Source organism: Achroia grisella, unplaced genomic scaffold, assembly GCF_030625045.1.
Source record: "Achroia grisella isolate CSIRO2021 unplaced genomic scaffold, CSIRO_AGI_Agris_v1 utg487, whole genome shotgun sequence".
Taxonomy (NCBI): Eukaryota; Metazoa; Arthropoda; class Insecta; order Lepidoptera; family Pyralidae; genus Achroia; species Achroia grisella.
The window spans coordinates 1,960,759-1,983,695 of record NW_026712891.1 but is presented as its reverse complement, the minus strand read 5'-3'; the positions used below and the strand labels follow the sequence as shown (position 1 = coordinate 1,983,695).

Below are 22,937 nucleotides of genomic sequence, written 5' to 3'. Positions count from 1 at the left end.
TTCTTACAACTATATATTTTACCAAATGACAGATTTTATTATTAGTAATAAATTAATGAAAGTAAAATTAAATTCATTTACCACTCCTAAGTTTGTTCTATACGATTTAAGAAAAAAAAACAATGATTTAACAATATTAAAATATTGCTTAGCGATAAAAGCTCACACTAAATATATTCATTCTTGAATTTCTCCACGCAAAAATCGCATTGACATTACGATGTCATATCCAAGATACTCATACATGGGAATTGAGACAGTACTAAAACAAAATATTAGTCACAAACATTACGAAGTTTATTTTTTTTCTTGAGAATCCTGTACTTCAAGGTACATAAATTATACAAAAACTATTTAAGTAAAATGTTTTTAGTCAGGAGTGCAAGAGGCCTATTTTTTGAAGGGTGCTCCTTGTCGTGGTGTATTAACAGGCCTCTTCTTGTAACAAATTTTTCATTACAAAATGAACACTGGAATGGTTTCTCTCCTGTGTGTTGGTACATATGATACTGAAAAAAAAAGTTTATTAATCAATTTATGCTTACCATACAAATTTATTAATACTTTAATTTTTTTAAGTGTTCTGTTGTTAACAAATAAACACAGGGGGGAAGGTTTATTGTTAGTAATGTGGACCCATTGCTATTATTATATTGCTAGCAATGTATCATGCCAGGTTAACCTCGATGTTGTTCCCACTGGAAACCATGGTGATAAATTTATAGGAAATTTATCATGATGAGCTAGCTGACCTGATCTCATGCTCTATCAATTTCCATCGGTGCCCCATCAGCATAAATCACTAGCGCAGACATGAGCACTATTCCATTATCATCCATAAGAACAAATAAACACCTATATGATAATAAAATTCAGTTTATTGCTACACATATGAAAAAGCTGTTACAATACTGTGCTACAGTATTGTGTACTTCATCCTATATGTTTAACTTAATTATTAAATTTTTATAAAACAATTTACACCACATAAAATAGATCTTGCCATTTTATGTGAAGTAATAATAAAATATTTAGGACCAAATGCATATAAGGATATAAGGAGCTAAATTAATAAAGAAATTCACACATTAGAGTACCTACTAGCATTCTGTGATAAATTTCCATAAAATCTTATGTGTAAACACATATTAACATTACATAGTACACTTACAGTGAAATTGTCTCTCTTCATAAAGCTATGGTCACACATGGTACACTGATATTTAAACATCCCTTTGACAGCAATGAGTGGTGGTTTAGGCGCAATGGGTCGTGTTGCTAATACTTGACTATACTCTCTCGTAGCTGGGCGACGGCGTCGTTTGTTATCAAGGCATTTACCGGGATGCATGCGGCTTCGATGCGAATAACAGTTGCCTGAACTAGCAAAGCTCTTCTCACAGAAGGGACACTTGTAAGGTTTAGCACCAGTGTGTTGATTGATGTGAAACTACAAGCATAAGTACATTAGTATGAAATAGGTAGTAACATAGCTGTGGTAACATAGCAGTTAAAGACACTGCTTCTTATGGTTGTTTGATTCTTGCACAATTCGGATGAGTAAATAAAGTAGAGTAAATTGCTTTTACTGTTTGTCTATGCATTTTATTTTAAAATAAAAGGATTACTATGACTAGTTTAGTAGCTACAGTATACACTTTAGTAAGTTTGGCACTAGACAAAGCTATCCATAATATTCTTTTACCACTACATATTAAAAGAAAAAAAGATCAAATAATAATAAATAATAAATATTTGGGCCAGAACAAGAAGACTATGGAAATAAAAGAAAATACTTAGTGTATTTTTTTTATTTCAATAGGTTGCTCTTCTTAATGAGATGGAGATATCCCAAGAATTATTTCTTAGTTGTTTTGTTTCAACATTACATGTATTGTATGTATGTTTGCACATAGCTCTACATTTAGGATAATCATATAACAAAATTTATTACCTTTAAATCCTGATTACGTTTAAAACTTTTCTTGCAAAGGTGACAGTGATAAGGCCTCTCGTTACTATGTGTAATGCTATGCGTTCTTAAATTGCTCATTGTGCTATATGAGCGTCCACACACTTTGCATGTGTAAGACTTTGCAGATGACAAGTGGGCTGTCATATGTGCATTCAAATTTTTTTCACTCCTGAAACTGAAAGACAATATGGTTTAAACCTCACAATTTTTCTGTTAAAATAATTAATAATTTATGAAATTATGTAATGTTTAAGAGTCTGATATATCAAATAATGATAATTTGTGCCAATATTGTAGTTATATTGCCTGTTAGGCAGATTTAATCTCAGCTGTTTTTTTTCCTGAGATAGACTATAAAAAGTTGTCTTCATGGATACGCCTGTTTTATAAGTTGTTTTTTTGTTGTAGGGTGTAGATTACGCACAGCATTTACAGGATAAGAGGCATAACATCATAGTCCTATAGCATGGCAATGCAAGAGTTGTATCTCAGATGTCACATGATAATGACATGTAATGTACATGAGAAAATATTACTGCTTACCATAAATTTTTTGCTCTTTCAATTATATAAAAATATAAACAACCATGTTAATAAAAAAAACATATGCAAATATATATATAAATTTCACATACCTTCTTCCACACAATTGACATAGACCCATTGATTTATGTTCTTTTAAATGTTCTATAAAATCTAATTTTACATCAAAGTCTTCCTCACAAGAACTACATTTGTACTGTTTATGAGCTTTCTCATCATTATTATGTATCCAGGAATGGTTTTTAAGGGCCAATTCAGTAAAAAAACTTCTGTCACAAGTGGTGCATGCAAAAGGTTTTACAGTTGTGTCTTTTACACCATCATCTGCAGGTGAGTTTGATTTTTTATCATTTTCACAGTGTTCATCATTTTTTCTTATTAATTTTATAGTAACATTTTCACTGTCTACTGTATATAAATGGGTAACATCCTCTGAATTGGGTGAAATCTCATCATTTGCAGGAGATAATGTCTCATCAGAATTTTGTAGAACCATCATTGGATCAACACTAATTTCCATTTCAGTAAATTTACTTTCATCATCAGAGCACTCCTCTGCCTCTAATTTAATCTTTGGAGTTAAATTTACTGTTTCACATTTATCACTATTGTACTGTTCCAGCAGAAGGCTACTCTTTGTCAGTATTTCTTGTGATTTGCGAGCAGTATCAATAAATTCACATACAGTTTGCAGTTTTGTACAACATTTCAAACAAATATTTTTTGGTAATTTGTCATCTTCATCAACCTGAAGTTTTTATAATTGAAAGCATTAAAGAGAAAATTAAAATAGGATAACTTAAATAATACTACCATTTTATCTTACCTCAATTAGCAAATAGTTATTTAGTTTGTTTTGAAGAAGCATGGCTTCAGCTTCAGCGCTGAATATCATAATTGAGACGTCTTGTTCTTCTGCGCAGAGACGACAGCATTTCTCAAAACTTGCTTGAAGATCCATAACAATGATTACTTAGTAAGTATTTAGAAATCCTAAAACCAGTATAGCTAACACTAACCAAGTATAGCGTAATGATTTTTCCAATGAGTGACAACGCATGCGCGTTGCGAGATAGCGCGTGGAGCTTTGTATACTTCATTATTATTGATAATTTTCTTATGGTATAGCGCGTTCAAAGAGGAACAAACAATAAAATAGTGCGCAAACTCCATTTTTGCTTAGTATGTGAAGAACGAAACACGACAAATGACATATTGTTTGACAGTAATGACAGTACTTGACTTGACAGTAAAATTGAGTGAAACTGTCAAATTCAGTCAATTGACAAATTGCAACAATGTTGCCAGTTGCCATATCAATCTGCTAAAATATGGACAGTATAATAATATGTAAGAACTAGAAAGAACATGTGAAAAAAATTTCTTGTACGTATATGTGCCACCAATTTTTCGAATCAAGCTGGTCTCATTTAAAACAATACGTGTTTGGCTGAAACTTTGGGAGCTTTTCTTCTTTGTCAAATAGCCTCAATACTCGCCTTGTTATCTGAAATAATTAACATTAATTAATATGGATCCGTACATTACTTGTACGGATCCATATTACATATACTAATACATTTGTTTCGCAGTAAACATTTTTAATTATAATTTGATAGTACCTAATATTAATGTGTCAGAAATTGACTATTTTGCAGATAGAAGGCTCTGTTTTGGTTAAATAGTACCTAAGTATTTTTAGTCTTTGAAAGACTATTTCACATGCAAAATGGATGACATTATTTAGATTATTGTGACTAAAATATCATATTGATATGAAAGATCAGTTCGTTAATTTAAAAGTTATTAATACCAATATTAAAAAGATTCTTTTTTGTACATTAGGTATCTGAAACAGGTACGTCTCCATCTGTCTAATTACCAAATTCATTGTAATATATATGTACATTTTGCAGATAGAAGGCTATGTTTTGGCTGATTAGTAAGTATTTTTAGTCTTTGAAAGACTATTTCACATGCAAAATGGATGACATTATTTAGATTATTGTGACTAAAATATCATATTGATATGAAAGATCAGTTCGTTAATTTAAAAGTTATTAATACCAATATTAAAAAGATTCTTTTTTGTACATTAGGTATCTAAAACAGGTACATCTCCATCTGTCTTATTGCCATATTCATTGTAATACATACGTACATAATGTTATTTAATTCCTGAAGAACAATCACATAGCATACTGGTACCTATCGAGTATCGACGCATAAAGCTTATGTCACATAGAATTAGAGAGTCTGGGAGAAAATGCTAGAGAGTCGCTTGCGAAAGACGTGTAATATTTTATAAAACCAATTCGGTATTCATTTTTCACTATGCCAGCTATGCGATAAATAAAGTTTAGAACTAAGTTGAAGTATGAGGATCTAATTCGCGGCATGTACATTCGGTTTAACAGTAACATACGATCGTCGGCAGGCGCTACTGACTATAAACCTACACTAGGCTTCGGTTTCAGCTGTCTACCTACTTTCAAGCCAATCAACCTAAATAGTGTAGTTAGGTAATACTTAGTCTGTTCCGATTTTGGGTACCATGTTTTAGTTAATGTCGGACATGTGGGGTAAAAAGGAATGACAAATTAAGGAACATGTAAATATAAGAAAATTTGTTAAGTTGTGCCAGTAATAGAGAATATATGAGTTATGATATATCATGCTCTCTGCATGATATGCTCTCTAAAAAAACACATGGACAAATGGAAAGAGAGCAGACTACAAATACAGATTAATGGTCTGTGTGATAAATGATATGATGGTGATATAATGATATTCATAAAACCTCTTCTTTTTATGACAATATATGACAAAAGATATGTGAAAAACAGGTGATATATTGTTTAAGAAACATGTTATTTATAAACATTTCATTTTGTTGTAGAGGATTGGGGCTGCGCTGTATAATCTATTGAATAAGAAAGAGGATAATGAAATGGACAGTTATATTCGTATATTGTTTCAGCGTTACCTTTCACTGAAAAACATTAACAAAATACTTATACTGTAGGTTAAAATATGGTAAACTTTAAATTCAAAACGGCAGGGAACGACCACAAATTTATGGTCACACTTTGTGTTGGGTGCGCGTGGGCAGGGAGTTTTGCGCGGTGCGGGCGGAGCATGCGTCACTGCCGTCAGTCAGTCACATATTCACAGTCGCGCAGCGAGCGCTATATTTACAAGACGTTGGGTGGCGTCGCGCCAGCCCGTCGCGTGTTAGTGTTGTGTCACAGCGGTGGGCCAGGTCGGTTTCGAGATTTATTCGTTCCGACATAATTATGGCTCTCAACTCGGATGGTGAACAGAAATCGAACCTGGTCCTCCGCGTGGACCAGGATTCTGACTCGGTTCTACAGTCATTGTTCGACACAGTGCTTAAGCCGGACTCAAAACGGCCGCTACAGGTGCCTCTCCGTATGCGACAGCTTCCAAAGTCGTTCTTTAACCCGCCGTCAACCGGTTCCAAGTCGCCATCTGTGTCTCACTCGCGGGAAAACTCGGCTGATTCTGCGTTCGGGTCGTCGTCAGCGACTGGCGCCGCACCAGTTTCTCACTCTCGGGCACATTCATCACCAGCTAGTTTACAACAAACTTATGCAGCAGGCCAACAGACTCAGCAGCCCCCGCTACATCACCAGCACACAAAACAAAGATCCTATGATGTCGCATCGCATATTCCAGATGAACTTGGCCCTCTTCCACCTGGTTGGGAGCAAGCTCGAACTCCTGAAGGACAAGTTTATTATCTCAAGTAAGTCACCCATTGTTTGATTTTATCTAGCGTAGATTTAGGTAATAATGTAGAAGATAATGTTTCCAAGACATCAGAGGCTTAAGTAAGTAATAATATAGTAATATCAATTGTGTGCGTTGTAGCTAATACCTATCATAAGTGTATGTAGGTACTAAAGGCAGTAGCGGATAGTTACGTATATATTTTTACTTATAAGATGATATTTTAAGAAACAATTTGAAGTCCACAGGTATTTATTTAGGTATTTTCAAATCTGAATATCCGAAACAATATCTACGTAGTAGGTAGTCATTAACTATTATTAACGTATTAATATAATGTTAGGTAAGTGTAGATAGATCTTGCTTACATTCGTTCATAGGCTTCACGCTAACTATAGGCCTACCTAATTGTTTCATTCAGATATGAGTGGATATTTTTTTGACATTGGAACAAAGCGGCATTGCATTGAAGAACTCTACCATAAGGAGGTGGGTGGGGAAAGGGGATTGTTATTAATGTGGAGTAAACTTTCGGTTTCCCTTGGAAACCATTGTGGTAAATTCCCTGTGAATTTGCCACCATAGGCTAACTGACCTGACCTGCTCATAGTATCATCCTCCACTGATGCGCCGCCAACGTAAATGTTTCGCGCATGCAGGTGCTTCAATCCATTATCATCAATAAAAAAACATGAAACAAAAGTGACTTTACCTACATAATTATGAGAAATTTGTGTAGCTTTGTCTATTTGTATCAATGTAAATTTTCGTGGTAGCTACCAACTCTTGCCGCAACAATCTGTTTGAAACCTTTACTTATGTAGGTACTACTTATATTAGGTTTTCCAAACCGTTGCTCATGTATTTATGTTAGGTTATGCTTTTAATTACTATTTACTAATGGCAACAAAAATCAAAGGGAACAAGAAAAGCGATGCTATGCCATTTCAAGTTATTGCTCGGTAATTGTGTATCTAAGTAAGTTAAAAAGTGTTGCCAGTTTTACGTATACGTATTTAAAATATGGGTCTAGTGTTCCGAAAACTTTTTGTGTTCCTCACACATATATTATTATACCGTACCCAACTAGTAGAAATTATCATATAGTAGGAGATAGGGCATAATAAATAATATACGTTATTATATATATTTTGTAGATATATTATATAAAACGCACTTAGGTAGACTAGGTAATTGCCGGGTTTGTAGCGTTAAATAATATATACTTATTGTTTTATCTTTCCTCATTTATTATTCACGACAGAATGTTGTACAAAAGATTTGAGAAACAACATTGGATTGCTACTTTTCTGTCAGGATAATTATGAAATTGTCGTATAAACTGGTGTAGTTAATGTACTATCATTTGATCGTTTCTTTACATACAGTCCAACAATATAGGGTCTTATCAAAAGTCAGCCTAAACCATGATAGGAAGGACTTTAAATCTTTGCTTGGTACTAAAAAAATAAGTGTTTAAATATAATTAATATATTTCGTACTTAAATATATAGTGCGTGAAGCACCTTACATAGGCATAAGCGAGAATGTTACTGTCTCAGAATGCATGGTGTATCTATTCTGAGAATCGTTTGAGCGCATTATAAGATATGAGTTTAACTCCTCCATTGTATAAGATGACATCACCTACCACAATGGCCAGCTCAGCAATTGATCAACATTCAACACAACTGAAATTTCTGGATCTAGAAATAGGAGATTGTGCATACACAGTAAACAATCTCCATAAAGCGATTTGGAATCCAAATTGGCTTTGCGGCGGCAAAACTGCGGGAAACTGATATAGGAAGAGAATCTTACAGAAAACAATATTATTTCCAGTCTCTAATCTACAGTTTGTTTACATATCAAATTAGAAAATAAAGTAAAAGTGGTCACTGTAACATGTACCTGCGTTGAAACATGCATTTATGTGACTATTTACTTATACTGCTTGTATGACAGTACCTCGCAACATTTGTATGGTTTCAAACGATATCATCTTCAAGTAGATAATTATACCTACCTATTAGTATTTGCATTAAAATATAGTATAACTTAAGTATATAACAATTGACTGAGTATGATTTTATCCCAATTGTTTTCTTTGTTTTCTCATAAATCAATTGTGAAACTGAACTGAGGTGCGAAACTAGCGAAGTGTTTGTTTAGTTCGATATATGTCAGTATTCTATGCCTGCTGTATCTTATCAAAGGCAGGTATGTTGCGTTATCACATATAATTTTATGCCATTTTTGACAAAAACCAACAAACTTTAAAATCAAAAGAACTTCGAGCAAAACTCCTAAAAAATCTTAATCGGTGGTTAGTTATAGGTATAACTCTACATAAGAATAGCAGTTGCAACATCTACCATCTAACATTACTGCAACTGAATTACAGATCCTTATAATTACCATTTGAACAGGATTAATAGGATTAATAATTAGGAATAGGACCTATTTTGTTAGGACCTGTTTTTATTTGAATTTTGAGCGCGTTTAACTGTAGTCTCAAACATATAACATGAAACTGTTATATTATTTGTTCAGTATATCAAAATAAGCTCAGTTATTTTGATAAAAAGACATTGGAATATTGTTTACTAAATATAGGTATTGCAATAAAACGATAACTTATTTACATATCACAATTCATGAAGCTATTTATTAAACATTGTCGTCATCGTAAGTTATCTTATCATCATCGCATTGTACCTACCTGCTGTTGTCAGTATATAGGTGCCTATGATAAGACTCGATAAGACTGGTGAAATGATTCATGATACACAAAACATATATAATATTACATTATACAATTTTAAGTTCATTATGTATCGTATATGCTTTAACAATGTTATTAGTAGGTAAATTCTAATTTTTATAACCAATCGAAAAATCGTAGGCAATGGTGGTATAGATTTCGTTTTTACTTTTCTTTTCTTTTAAATGCAGTAAATTTAACAATAGCGGCAGTATACTTTTAAGTACGTTGTTTCTAAACTTAATAATAAATCTATACATATAAATAAAATTGGAGTGTTTTTGTGTGTAATATTGTAATAACCGTTTTTTACTACATGCATATGAATATAAATAGAAATAGAAATACGATACATACACCAAAAAAATTTTTTTTTACAATTTTTGTCTGTCTGTCGGTCTGTTTGTTCCTTCTAATCTCTGAAATGGTTGGACCGATTTTGACGGGACTTTTTTTGGCAGGTAGCTGATCTAATAAGAAGTAACTTAGGCTAATTTTATTTTAGAAAATTAAAGTTAAATTCCACGCGGACGAAGTCGCGGGAACAGCTAGTAGCAAATAAGACTTGAATTTAACTAAATCCCAAGGAATTTGAACTATATTGAATAATACTAATACCTACGCCTTATTATCAAACATGCTTTGAAACCAATAGAATGTTGATTACGTCATAAATTAATCTAAACTATAGTTATTTTAGGAGAATTAAGGAAGTCACATATTTGAGAACAAATCGTAGAGTATTATGTGTCTTTATAAATGTATAATATAAATAAATCAATTTATGTTATGTGATGCAAAAACTAAGCACTCGAATGTTTCTAATTACATTAATTGAAAGGAGTTTGTTCCTTAAATCATAGATTAAAGGCTATAACAAAAAAATTCCAAGGCAGTTAAATATAAATAGTTTATGGTTGCAATGTTCAAAATAGATTTTATAGGTAGTTTGGATTATTTGTTTCATCGAAACAGATGCGGCGCTAATGCTTAAAGGCAGGTCGAGTGTATTGGAACAATTATATCGATAATCAGTAATGGCCGGTCTGGTCTGGCGCCGCTGCCATTATTGTCACGTTACGTTCTCAGTTGCGCAAATGGTTACGAGTGGAAAATAAATTACCAATATTTGTAACTAAAAATAGTTCAACATCATTGCATTGTAGTTACATTTCTCCTGTTTGTGTGTTCTAGTTGCATACACACTATAGCATTGCACTTATAATACATGGACAATATTAAAAGAGAACTGGCAAATTAAGCTGGCAAATTGATGGCCGATAGGGATCAGAGGTAAATAAATACTGTGCCGTCACCAAATTGTAGTATGAACGCAAGGCATTGAATGAATAAGCCTTTAAAGTGAATTTTATAATTACAAGTCTAGTATTCTTGATTATTATAGGTAATCCTGATGTCCTAAAATGACCAGTAATAATTTCACGGTCGTTGTTGAAAAAGTAAGCTTATTATTAACAGTATATTAAATCGGTCTGATTACATAATTGTTACATTTTCACTCAAAAAGATGAGCTGACGGCCTACCTGATGGTAAACGGTAAACATTTCGTACATGCGGGGCACTATGGACATATGGTTATCACGTGATATGCGTTGCTATTCCAGAGGACTATGATATAATGCTTCTTACCCTGTAATTACACTGCCTACTACACGCTACATCTGAAATAAATCTTACAATTCAATCTGCAGCTTGTCAAATCAGGCCTAATAGGTGAGACTGAAGTACTTACCCAGACAACTTTGCAGTCTACTTCGTGCTAATGTACAAGTCCAGTCAATTTTGTAAATCTCCGAAGTCCAGTCAATTTTGTAAATCATCAAGATTTACAAAATTGACTGGACTTCGGAGAAGGACAAAGAATATTTGTTGCAAAATAAAAAATTAATAAGATAATAATCAAATACAGATAAGTTGTCACTGTTTCGATGTGAATGTAGCTGCAGATAATAGCTAGTAATATGAATGCAGATCATCACAGGTGGTCTCTCTGTGCACACAAATATAAACAATGCTTTTGATTAAAGGATATAAATGATATAATGTAACAGTAATATAGTTACAATAGTGTTCTCTTTGTAATCTATCATATGTCATCTCTGCAGGTAATGTCCCTCTGTTCAGATAACATATTGCACCTAGGTATAATTTAACATGTTCGTAGTAAATGTTTATACTGGTTTTATAACTGATTAGTTCATATTACTAAGAGAAAAGATTAGATTTTTTGTTTGTAGGAGGTAAAAGATTCACTCATAAAATATATCAATAAGTAACGAGGGCATGTATTTCATGCGGGCAACGCTGTGTGAATGAATTAATATCTCTAATATTGTATGAATGTTAGAGAGTACTGTAACTCGGTATATATTTGATTAAATAGTACATTACAAGGTGTGTATAAGCATTATTAGGATTTTTTACTCGGGTGTGAGCACTCGTTATTTTATGTGGACAACAGCCAATAACATCAAAGGTTTTACCATCTCGTAAATAAACAGCCGCTGTACATGAATCGAAACTTGTGTATATAAAACTAGTACCATATCCTGTGAATATTGCTGCAATTTCTGCAATTAAAAATCGGGTTCATTTTAGTTGCCTATGCATTCAACATGCCATTGAATAAAATAACACAAATAATTTGTATTGAAATATATGACAGGCAACAGTGTTGCGAGGTATATGTAAATGTTTATCGGGGCTATTTATTATATACTTCGTTTATCTCGGTTCGTTAGCGCACGTCAGGATTGCCAACACGGAAGACCTGCATGTATCTGCAACGACGCACTTCATAAGCTCCCTTAAAATATTGATATTTCGAATATCAAAGGTATTAATTTAGACAGTCGGTCGCTTGGCTCTGCTCCGGGAGACGGCGACGGTTGCAGGAGTAAGAAGCGATGGACCATTGCAAACAGTGCGTCTCTTCCGTGTGTTCCTAAATAGACGTGCACGTCGTTTCTTAATTGCGAGCTGGGACCGATGCTTTATAAGATCCATAACGTCCGTCGGCGTGCGTCTCGACTGTGAAATGTTTGCTTTAATTATTATTGGAATGGAGGGTAATTCTCTGTGGTTTTGTTCGGCTAGACTTGGCGATGTTCCGAAATGGGTAGCGATGCAAATTGCCTTGGCGAACGCCCAACGCGGCGTTATCAGGCCCAGTCGCATCAACACGTCACACCTTACTGCTGACTTTTGACCCGACTTTTAGACCAGAATGCACCGCTTCTTCCAATACAAGTATGGTGCAATAAACAGTGTCTTCAAAATATTAAACGCATAGGTAGTGACAATGCTTGTCGCTGAATACCAAAATAACCATAAACAAACAATATCTTAAAATTTACCATCTCATGTTAGGGTAGAAAGTTAAAGGAATCAGATTCATTTATTAAAAAAAGCAAAAAAACATATATTGAATACATCACACAGTCAGTTCTTATCATTTCACTAGCCAGGAAGTGGTCTTTTGCATATTAACAACGTTGGTGGTGCTCACCGCTTTACTTTCGATGGTCGCAAGTTCTATTCCTCGCACAGTGCGAACATTTGTAGTCATGAGTTTTCAGGTGTAGGTGTTTTCTATTATATATGTATTTGTGGTGGAGTGGGATATCGGTATATTGAGAGGAGGAACTACCAATAATTTAAAGTGCGTATGCACCAACTAAAGTTATCCTGTTTTACTCTCCAAAATAAAAGACTGTTAATTCGTACTGTTCACTGATGATATCAAATAAATAGTGTTAAGCAATGGAAAAGTTTAATATGTCAAACAGATTTGAACTATATATGTAGTAGCATTTATAGAATGAAAACTGCATTAAGATGTAGATTCTGCATCCAAGAAGCCATTGAATGTCTGAAATTTTGAAAACCATGTTTATCAATTCTAAGACTAATTTACTTATAAATAATAGTACCTAATATGCGCACCGTAGTTAGAGTACAAAAACTCGCTATCTTCATTTCCCGACCGGTTAGCGTGCGATGTTCATACAATGACCAAGTGATTGGGCTTCGGGCAATATTTCCTTTTAAGTGTCGCTCTTTGAATCCTTAATCAGAGAAACTTCTCGTGCTGCATACAAAGGAATAAACAGCGGGCGAAAAAGATAGCGCAAGTTCATTCAACCCTGTTTTATTTAGACAGGTATATTAGGGTTACCAATTTATCATGCGCTTCAAGTGTGAATCGTATTCTAGTTGTGGTAAATTATATGGAACAGCCGCATAATTAAGATGCGGGTGATATTACTTTGTAATAATAGTATTATTTATGACTACTACATTATATTACATTATACGTAGTAGGTAGTCAAACAAGGCGAAAGGAATAGCCTCTCAGACGTCTTTGACAAGGCCGTTGGCGTGTTATAAGCAAGTTGCTTGTATAGGTTAAGTACTTATACGCTGCTGAATATTATCTTGTAGAATATTTATATTAAGAATACAAATACTGTGTAGGATATCAATCGATACTTTTGTACCGTTTTAGTCATTGTGTACATATACAGGAATTCTATATATTGGACCCAAACTAAACACATATTCTTGATCGATGCTTGATAAATCTGCAGTTAATGTTCTGACTGTTGGCAAAAGCGTTATAAAGAGATAAAATGCTTCTGCCAAAAGTCAGAGCGTTAACTGCAGATTTATCTATTTGAGTGGTAAAACGCAATATTTTTAACAACGAATTACGGAGTATTATTACACTAAATTCTCTAACTGTATATATATTTGTTATGTATTTTTATATTAAAATACCACTTCACAAGAAAATTTTGAAAAGAAACCTTTTTTAGACTTACAAGTAGGCACAACCCCATAACATAATTATAATAAAACATACATACATTGTATGTTTTATTATAGTTTATATGTAACGTTATTTATTTGGGTTGATTATTTTAGATGTATATATTTACAAAAAAATGAATTTAAAAGTAAAGTTTGCCGAAGGTGGCGCCACCATATTACAACGTAAACATAAACACGCTATAGCCGTTCACTAACGTGTATAAAAAACCTTGTTGTATGTGGACACGAGTAAGCTTGCTGATCATATATTATCATCATCAAGGTATATGTGATATCACTTTAAGAGTGACTATGTAATACAGTTCTATTCCATATTTTGATTTCAATGTCGGTCGTTTGTAAATAATTACATAGACTAGCGAATGTAGTGACACTGTAATGTTTTTCATTTTTGCTAATTAGGAAATTAAACATAGCGTCACCTCACTACATTGCTTTCTAAGAAGGGCATCGTAGAAGTATACGACAAGTGGATTTATCACAGAACACCGAGTGTACAGCGATAACATTAAAATACAGCTCACAGTCACCTTCCGAGAACTCGTCTGTCTAGTGAACTGAGCGCAGTGTTGCCAGATGAATGTCTGGCATTCCCTCAGATTTTGTTTCCAAATCCACACCAAATTCAGATTTTGTAAAACGAATGTCCCATAAGAAGACAGTATTAACAGTCTTTTCCCAATGTTAATGACTTATTTTTTTAGGTCGATTGTTCTACAATTCTTATACGTTTTAGCCCGCAGCTCTGTGTTTTAGTTTATAGGCCAAGTACTAAAACTTACAACTCTATATTTTTCCATTCATCTCTACTAAATCTCGCCAAATTGGGGTGGAAAATCCTAATCTGGCATCACTGAGCCGCGTCGCGCTGAGTGCGGAGTGGCTGTGCCTCGGACGGAATCGGCCGCAATGCGACAGGTAGCTTACCTAACGGCACTCTTGAGAATACAATTTTCGTTTTAGAACAAAGTAATGATGTGCCGTTAATATACTTTCTCTTGCCGTGCGCTTAGAATAGTAGTGATTAAAGTACAGTGAAACCGATTCTGTAACAGGTGGATTACTAAATTGGTCACTAGTTTATTAATTGCGCATTAATATTTATTTCCATACTGACATATTTTACTGTCGTTTTTGGTTTTGTTCACGTGTCATTTCTCTTAATGAGTGTCGTAATGTAGATGGCAATAGCTACTGGCTAATTATAATATTAATAAATAACTAAGAGAAATAAATAATACAGATAGAATTCCTGAACAACTCTTACGAAGATTTGAAGAAGACATCGAAATGTCTAATGATTATAGGACGAGATTCATACATACATACATATTTTAATTAACTTACGCTGTATATTAAAAAATCATATCATACTCATTGACTACCCAAGCGAAGCCGGAACGGAATAGAACACATAAAACACTTTCTTTTGTTATAAAAATTGAGACAATAAATTAAGCCACTTTTTATACTTTGCACTATATACAAACACTTGACTCTAGTTATTGTTAACATGTCTATTATAACGCTAAATGTTATTGATATGGTTATGCTATGTGATCAATATATTACTTTTACTGATTTATGAAATAGCGTCTCGCACAACCAAAATGTATATTTGTGGTTTGTTGTTCATATAGAGAAATAAAACATATTTATGATATAAATGTGTTAACAGAATATTAAGCTGTAACTTTATACTGTATACGAAAGAAAGAAATAAAATAGGCCAAGAGGCTTTAAGGACTCTTACCTACTTTATTTGTGCCCGCGAGGAAATTATTCATTTATTCATATTTACGGTAATATTTGAAAGAATTTAATCTGTCAATTTACATCAATAATTCATAAAATTCAATTCCATTTTAGATATTATTTATCTTCCATAATTCTTAGAAATTTGATATAAATGGTTGTTTCCTTTATAACGTCTCAAAGAGTTTTAGTCCAGTTTTTTATCATTTCTCTAGTAATAATAGTAGTTATTTCATAATTATAATTATTATACTTACCTTCTAATAGTCATGAGTGACATCTACATCCTTATGTGTGTATGATAGCGTTAAGTATAAAGAGTTTCTGCGTCGTGTAATGTGTACCCTAAGATATTAATTGATAGAGCACACAGTTGTTCGTTGCGTTCCAGGCAACAAGGTACTCACTCAGTTTCCACGCTCTGATTAGTGGATGTTGGCTCTAGACAGCGTCATTATCGGTGCTGATCAGAAATTAACCGAAGAGTGTTCTAGGAAATCGATCTGATGCCCAAAGTAAATTATTATTTTAACATTACCTTATATAATAGTAATATATATATATATATATATATATATATATATAGTAATATATAATGTAACTATAATTTCAATTGATAGCTGATCTAAGCAAGATGTATGTTGTAAAATGGTTTCATTACATTATACTACTAGTGATTGTATGCGGCAGGCACCCCTTGCCATGTTTGATTAAAATAAACCAAGCGAAATGTGGGCATGTTAAGTATTGGGTTCCCTACATTGATAGTTCATAATGCCTCTGACTACTCAATCACTAATATAATCTAAGTTTTACTACTACTAGTTTCGGTTTGTATATTTATACTATTCATCCAATGTGATACAAAGAAATTGATATTGAATGACTCAATGAATTAAGAACAAACGATGCACTTTTTGTTTAGAGTAACGTCATCTTGCATTAAAATAGTAAAAAAATAATTGTCATAAAAACAATTAATAATATATTTTAACTAACTATAACTTATGACCATTAATAATATATTTTTTTTACTGTTTTAACTGGAGACAAACCTATACAATAAAATACTGATTTGATAATTGACATTACACATTTATGTGTAATGTCAATTATCTGTATTTGGTATAAAAATTATAAGAGATTTAAATATGTGTAAGGTATGGGTTTGTGAACAAGGACTACATTACTTAGAGACAATTTTAATTAGAGGGGGGTTGATAGCTAACTAATTTAAACACTAATAAACTTTAATTTTCGGCCATTAGTAAAAATAATTTAACAGCAAATGTACCAATAAACGACACAGATTGCCATGACTTCCAATAATCGACACAGGTTGCCATGACTTCCTGTCTAAATTTATTAAATACACTGTACAAAATTGTTATGCCCATTTGAGTAAATTATGAACAAAGTTTCATTGATTTTAATGAACTCCATGATTTCTTTTTGTTTCTCATTGCCTCTTATGTCTGTCAAATACGAAATGAACACTTGAGATACCCGGAATTCTTTGGACTACTTGTAACAAATGCGTCTAATTTACTTTGTTACTTTTCTGTAGGTAATGTACACTACATTATGTACAGATCGGACTTATGAATAGTGGATACCTCACCTCGGCACCTTCAAGGGCAGATCTTTGTTCTTGGTGCGCTACATTATCAACTTATGTGGACACAGATGGCTCTCATCGGCTTGTGTCATCGGTATAAATGTGTTCCAATATAACTTGCCATGATCAACAAAGCTGCCTGTTGCGATAACAGAGTGAGACGAAGCATTCAGTCAGACCACACCGGCGACCCACCACAATATACCTACATGGAGTATTAATATTTTGATATCATTAACATTGTTTTAATTAACTGCATGCAATTTGCTATAAAATTTATGAGCACCAAAAGGATAATAAACGGAATATAAGGACATCTATCTACTATGACTTGTCATATTGTTGGTATTGTGCTGAGAGGATCGCTGTGCTTAATTGTGGGATCAAAAGGGGTCAAGTGTGTACAATGACAGGCGCCTTAGGACCAGCGTCATCTCCTGATTTTGTTTGGTCGCGTTTTAAAATTGAGAAGAGAGCTTACTTTGAACAAATGAAATTGGCGGTAGATTACTGAAGCAATTATTTACACGAAAGAGAGAGTGAGAGAGAGAGATAGAGAGTAGAGGAAGGATGCTAAAATATTGTGAATTGTTATTATCATGAATAATTCTGAAATGGAAAATTTAAATTTATTTATATGTAGACTAACGCATCTGCCTGACTGAACTTTTAATAAAACATTGATTCTTAGGTAATTGAAATTTTAGGCGAAGCATTGAACATCTGCTAAGCATAATTATTAAAATTTACATGAATGACGATGATTATGGGTTACCCTTAAAGGAACCTACGATCTTCTGGAGTTATAATTACATACATAATACACATTTTATAGAATACCTATTGATAATGTGGTCAGAGTAACTAAAAAATATCGATCAAGTCACTGATGCATGGTTTATCGTTATCAATAGGTGGATAGATTGACATTATGCTAACACCATTTGAAACATTAGAAATTCGCATGATAGCTGGCGCCAGGTTATAAATAGATAACATTCTTACATATGTATGGATAAAAAAAGCTGGATTTTTGTGTTCACATATTAGGTACCTGTTAGGGCATGTAATCCTTATTCGAATAAATTGAGCGGCGCTCGAGATAAGGGCTCATGGGAAAGTTTGCTTGAGTTATGATTGGAGTCAATGTCTCCAATTCTTCATTGTGATTGCGAGCTGATTGTTGTGATTACCTATTACTCATACGATGTCACAGCGCGGCACGACACAACGATGCCGTCGCGACGGCTGGCTACCGTACACGCTTTTATTGAATACTGATAAGTTTACTCATGTAACCACTAGTTAATCATTATTCTTCAAATGTTTTATTTACGCTCCTGATTGAATGTATATAGTAAACACAGTCATCCAATCGTTTAATTCACGTCAATTGGTTATTGTATGTATATACATAATGAGGTTATTATTGTGTATGTTCTTACAAAAAAAAATTTCTTTGTTATTTTTTATCTTTCCACATATGTTGGTCATTGGAAAACTTGTTAGGCGTTTATTCGGACAATATCTACTAGCAACCTCGATAATTTGATAACTGTCCCTTATCTTACAATGTCATTTTACTTTTTGTCTTTTCATTTTACTAATAAATTGACAACTTTATTTATTTCTGATAGATATTAAGTGGTAAAGCACGTAATATTTACAATTTTATATGCCTTTTTAAACTATGTTTTCCTTCCTGTACAAAGTTAGTTTGGTTGCGTGAAATCAGTTCGTATGGAAATGGTTTTTTTATTCTTTAAGATGGCTCGGATATAGGAACGCGTCGCCGGCGGCGCCTCGTGCCGTCGTGTTTACGTCTAATTTTGGCGCGCGAGCGTCGCGACGCCACCGCCCCCGCGCTTCCCGCTCTCAGCCCATTGAACATGGTACGATCGGGGTTATTTCGGCGGTAAGGCGGTACAGATAGAACGATGTCGCTACATCATTTTCACTACCAACCTGTAAAAAACTAGTCTCACCGTCGTTACTTGGTGAATTTTATGTAATAGGTGGTGCACCCACCTGCGCTAACGATTCACGCTGGCAGGGCACCAGTGGAGGATGATAAGATGAACATGAGGTCAGTCAAGTCAGTTAGCCCATCCACAAAAATTCACCAGGAATTCATAACGACGGTTTCCATTGGGAACCGCGTGGAGGTCAACCTGACATGGTAAATTGCTAGCGATGGGGTCGTGAGTTTACATGATTAACAATCCTCTACCCCCACTTGGTGACATTAAATTATCTAAAATCCATAACGACGCCAAAACTGACGCCAAATTTTTATAAAGGATTTTTCAGATTACTAATTAATGTGATTTTAGGTAGCTATATATATATATTTATATAATTAATAGGTAGTACCTACATAATTAACCGACATATCACGGTAGGTATAGGTATATGCAAATCTTAATTATACAGAAGATTTCTGAACCCTTAGAACTATTTTTTTTATAATTATTGTAGAAAATAATTTATACATATTCATAATAAATACAAAAAGAGCAAATTCGTTATATGAAATTTAATTTAGTTGGCTTATAGAGCGGGCGCCGCCTGTGCGTCGTCCATTTTTCACCTCCTGGCGCATAGGTTAGTTAACAAGCGGGCCTGTGATCAGGGATGCCAACCGTACAAGGATCTTCGTACGAATACGAAATCCTCGTTATGGCCGATTGAATAGCTAAAATATTCAGTCGGCCATAACTGGGACATTTCATCTTTATAAGTTTGTAGGATATATTGACTTACTAAAATAGGTTAAAATTATATGAAGTAGGTACGAGGATATAAAGTCTAATTGAGTTAATTTTTGAGTTTCTTACAATTTTTGATTGCTTCCTTCGAGGCTCAATGTTTTAAAGTTGGCAACCCTGCCTGTCATGTACCCGCGGTTGATCGCGGCCGCGGAGCCTGCGCTAGCGCTGAGTCCAAGCTTCTCAGAATTGCTTCGAACCCCCGCCCGCTCCCTTGCCATGCCCCCCTTAGTAATAGCCTCTTGCCAGGATAACACTTCCATCAGGGATGAACTTCGAAAATTATATCGATAACGATTGTTTTTCACAAAAATAAATTTTATATTATTAGGTTTATGTGATGATTCAATTAAGACCACAGTTAATTAATATATCTTATTGGCACGTAAAGGATTAGACCTGGATACATTCATTATCGTATATTGAAAAAACGTACTATACCTAAACAAAAAATACCGTCTAATTGAAAACCTCTTGGTTGTGGGTTGAAAAAAAGAGCCAATCGTCAGACCACGACAATGTTTCAATTAGATGATGTTTATTAAAAATAAAGTAGGTACCTAACTTTTTTATATTTCGAAAACGCCACAAGACTTTATTGCACTAGTAATTATAAAGCCTGTTTGACGGACTTGTATGAAAATTAATTTATCGAACGAAATCAAAAGCGCCTGCCCTAATATAATATTTTTATATCGATAAATTAGTTGGTTTTACACTCACCTCCCTAGCGTATACTTCCAGTCCGTGTTTATTTCTTTTTATTTTATTTCTGTACACCTGAGTTGTTGGTAACAAAGGGATTGATTTTTTCTTTCGTCTCCGCCCGCCCCGGCCTTTGAGCGACTCGCCGCGTTTCTCGGAACTCGCACTGATCATTCAGTAATCTCCGATAGTTTGCCGATAGTGTGTATAGACTGACGCCGCTTCGATGTCCCTCTCACCATACCAATTTTGGCATTACAAAAATTGTTTCGATTAATAGCAACAATTTAAATATGTCTTGTCAAAAAAAGAAAGTAAATATGTTTATTTCATAAAAAATATCAGATAATTTGGAACACTAATGTGTACAATTAAATACTTGAACATGATATATATCTATTTATTTTTAAAATTTAAATGTATGCACAAAAATTCGTTTATTCGTCAAATATCACGCGTAGCTACAAAATATAAGAAATTAAAGCAATACTATAGTAATATTACAGTCCAATCTGAACTGGATTAGAACTAAAACATTTCCAGTGACACAGTAAATTAGATACAGTGCAGATTTGGAGTTTACTGTGATTACAAAATAATTTGTAACCGTTGTAACATTAATCATAGTGCACGCAACTAGATTTTGATTCGAAGCCTAAATTGCAGAAATTCTATAAATGCAAGACAGAATTAAATATATTGTTAGTTGTCGTCTGCCCGTAATACGAATTATTCTTTTCAAAACTTAACACAATAGTACTATAATCTTGATGGATGGTCAACTGATTGTTTAATCAACGATTATCCCACACTTGAAATTTCTGTGTCTAAATATGTAATTTTACATAGAGTTTCATTAACAACCTTAATATGTAGATAAAGATTTACATTTTCTTATCTGTGAAACGGTGTTCTGTATGATGAATACTGTTACTAGCCTTCGGTTTTGTAAACTCTTCACGATTTAAACCCGTGTGCTTGTTTCTAGGAACAAATTCGCGTGAATCACATTGTTGTATATCTACTTCATATGATCTTTTGATTCGTGAGTAACAAAGTTCATGGTGATTTTAACAGCAGAGGGTTGGCACACTGTCATTTAGATGGCAATAGTCCTACAATTATCAAACAATTGTATTATAATTGTGACGTGAGAAATTTGATGTAATTTTAGCTGACATTTTATTCTATAAAAACTCGGCTTATAAACTAGTTTTCAGGAAATAATTCACAAATGCATATTAGCTAATATCTACATATACTGCATAATGGAAGATCGTACATGAAGTTCTCTAACAAATATATATTTTAATTATATTTTTTATTTAGTTCAGAATTTATGCTGATCTGCTTATTGTTACATAGTAATGTTCTCATATAATATATTATAAATCAGGCACTGAGGTAAATACTTTATTCACGATTAAATAGAATATATATCAAGATACAATAAAGTATATTAATAATAGCCTAGAGTTAGTAGGTATATTCTCAAAATACAGCATCTAAGTTTTTAGAAAGGTGCAACAGAAACTAGTCATGCAAGTTTGATTAAACCGAATTGCCTTGCGAAACAACCTTTGTTCCTCTAGCAAGCCGGTTTCGACATATTCCATTAATATATTTTTTATTTGAATGGTAGATCATGAACTATAAAAGGCATCCAAAAAATCAATTTTTTTCCTGTTAATTCTCATGGCCTACTCTATACCTGATTTAAAGTACCGTGAAGGGGTTCAAAGACCGCTACGTCATTTAGTAGCCACCAAGTAACCAAGAGATGCATCGAGGCCACTACCAATATTACTACTTGTTTATTTGTTTGCGTACATACTATAACTAAAATAACAGTGTATTGAAATATGCAATAAATGTATATAAATATGCAATTACGCAGAAAATTGTTAACTTCGATATAGAATATAATTTTTATATTAAATATGAGACTACTTTTTTATATTCCGTCAATCTACTAATTTATTAAAATACACTAAAAAGCTTAAAAATATTGTAAAACCTTATTTCAGCGTTCTTGAATGAACAATTATGTGGCATGCGCTTCACCTGATCCCTGTAACAGTAAAAATATATCGAAACAAATCTAGTGCTAAGGTTATAATGGCTGAGGGCCGAGGGAGGGAGGGAGGGAGGAGAGACGAGGACGCGAGACTACTCCGTAGGAGCAAACGGGACGCTCATAA

At 33.6% G+C, this 22,937-nt stretch overlaps 2 protein-coding genes across 4 annotated transcripts in view; one reads left to right on the top strand and one right to left on the bottom strand.

The window, feature by feature from the left end:
- Positions 1-224: 224 nt before the first annotated feature.
- LOC131845984 (zinc finger protein 182-like) lies at positions 225-3,719 on the bottom strand. The gene is made up of 5 exons (XM_059195168.1): positions 3,345-3,719; positions 2,611-3,266; positions 1,955-2,150; positions 1,172-1,450; positions 225-509 (listed from the first exon to the last, which is right to left on the bottom strand). The coding sequence occupies exons 1-5, from the start codon at positions 3,477-3,479 to the stop codon at positions 351-353; spliced, it is 1,425 nt and encodes a 474-aa protein (XP_059051151.1). The 5' UTR covers positions 3,480-3,719; the 3' UTR covers positions 225-350.
- Positions 3,720-5,668: 1,949 nt separating this feature from the next.
- The window catches only part of LOC131845796 (transcriptional coactivator YAP1-like), a 39,642-nt gene continuing 22,373 nt past the window's right edge, over positions 5,669-22,937 (top strand). For 2 of the 3 annotated variants that reach the window (XM_059194899.1, XM_059194898.1), the window contains exon 1: positions 5,669-6,287. In XM_059194899.1, the coding sequence (XP_059050882.1) occupies positions 5,815-6,287 (473 nt within the window). In that variant the 5' untranslated portion in view covers positions 5,669-5,814. The remainder of the gene's footprint in view (positions 6,288-22,937) is intronic. The other variant, XM_059194897.1, reaches the window with a different exon arrangement.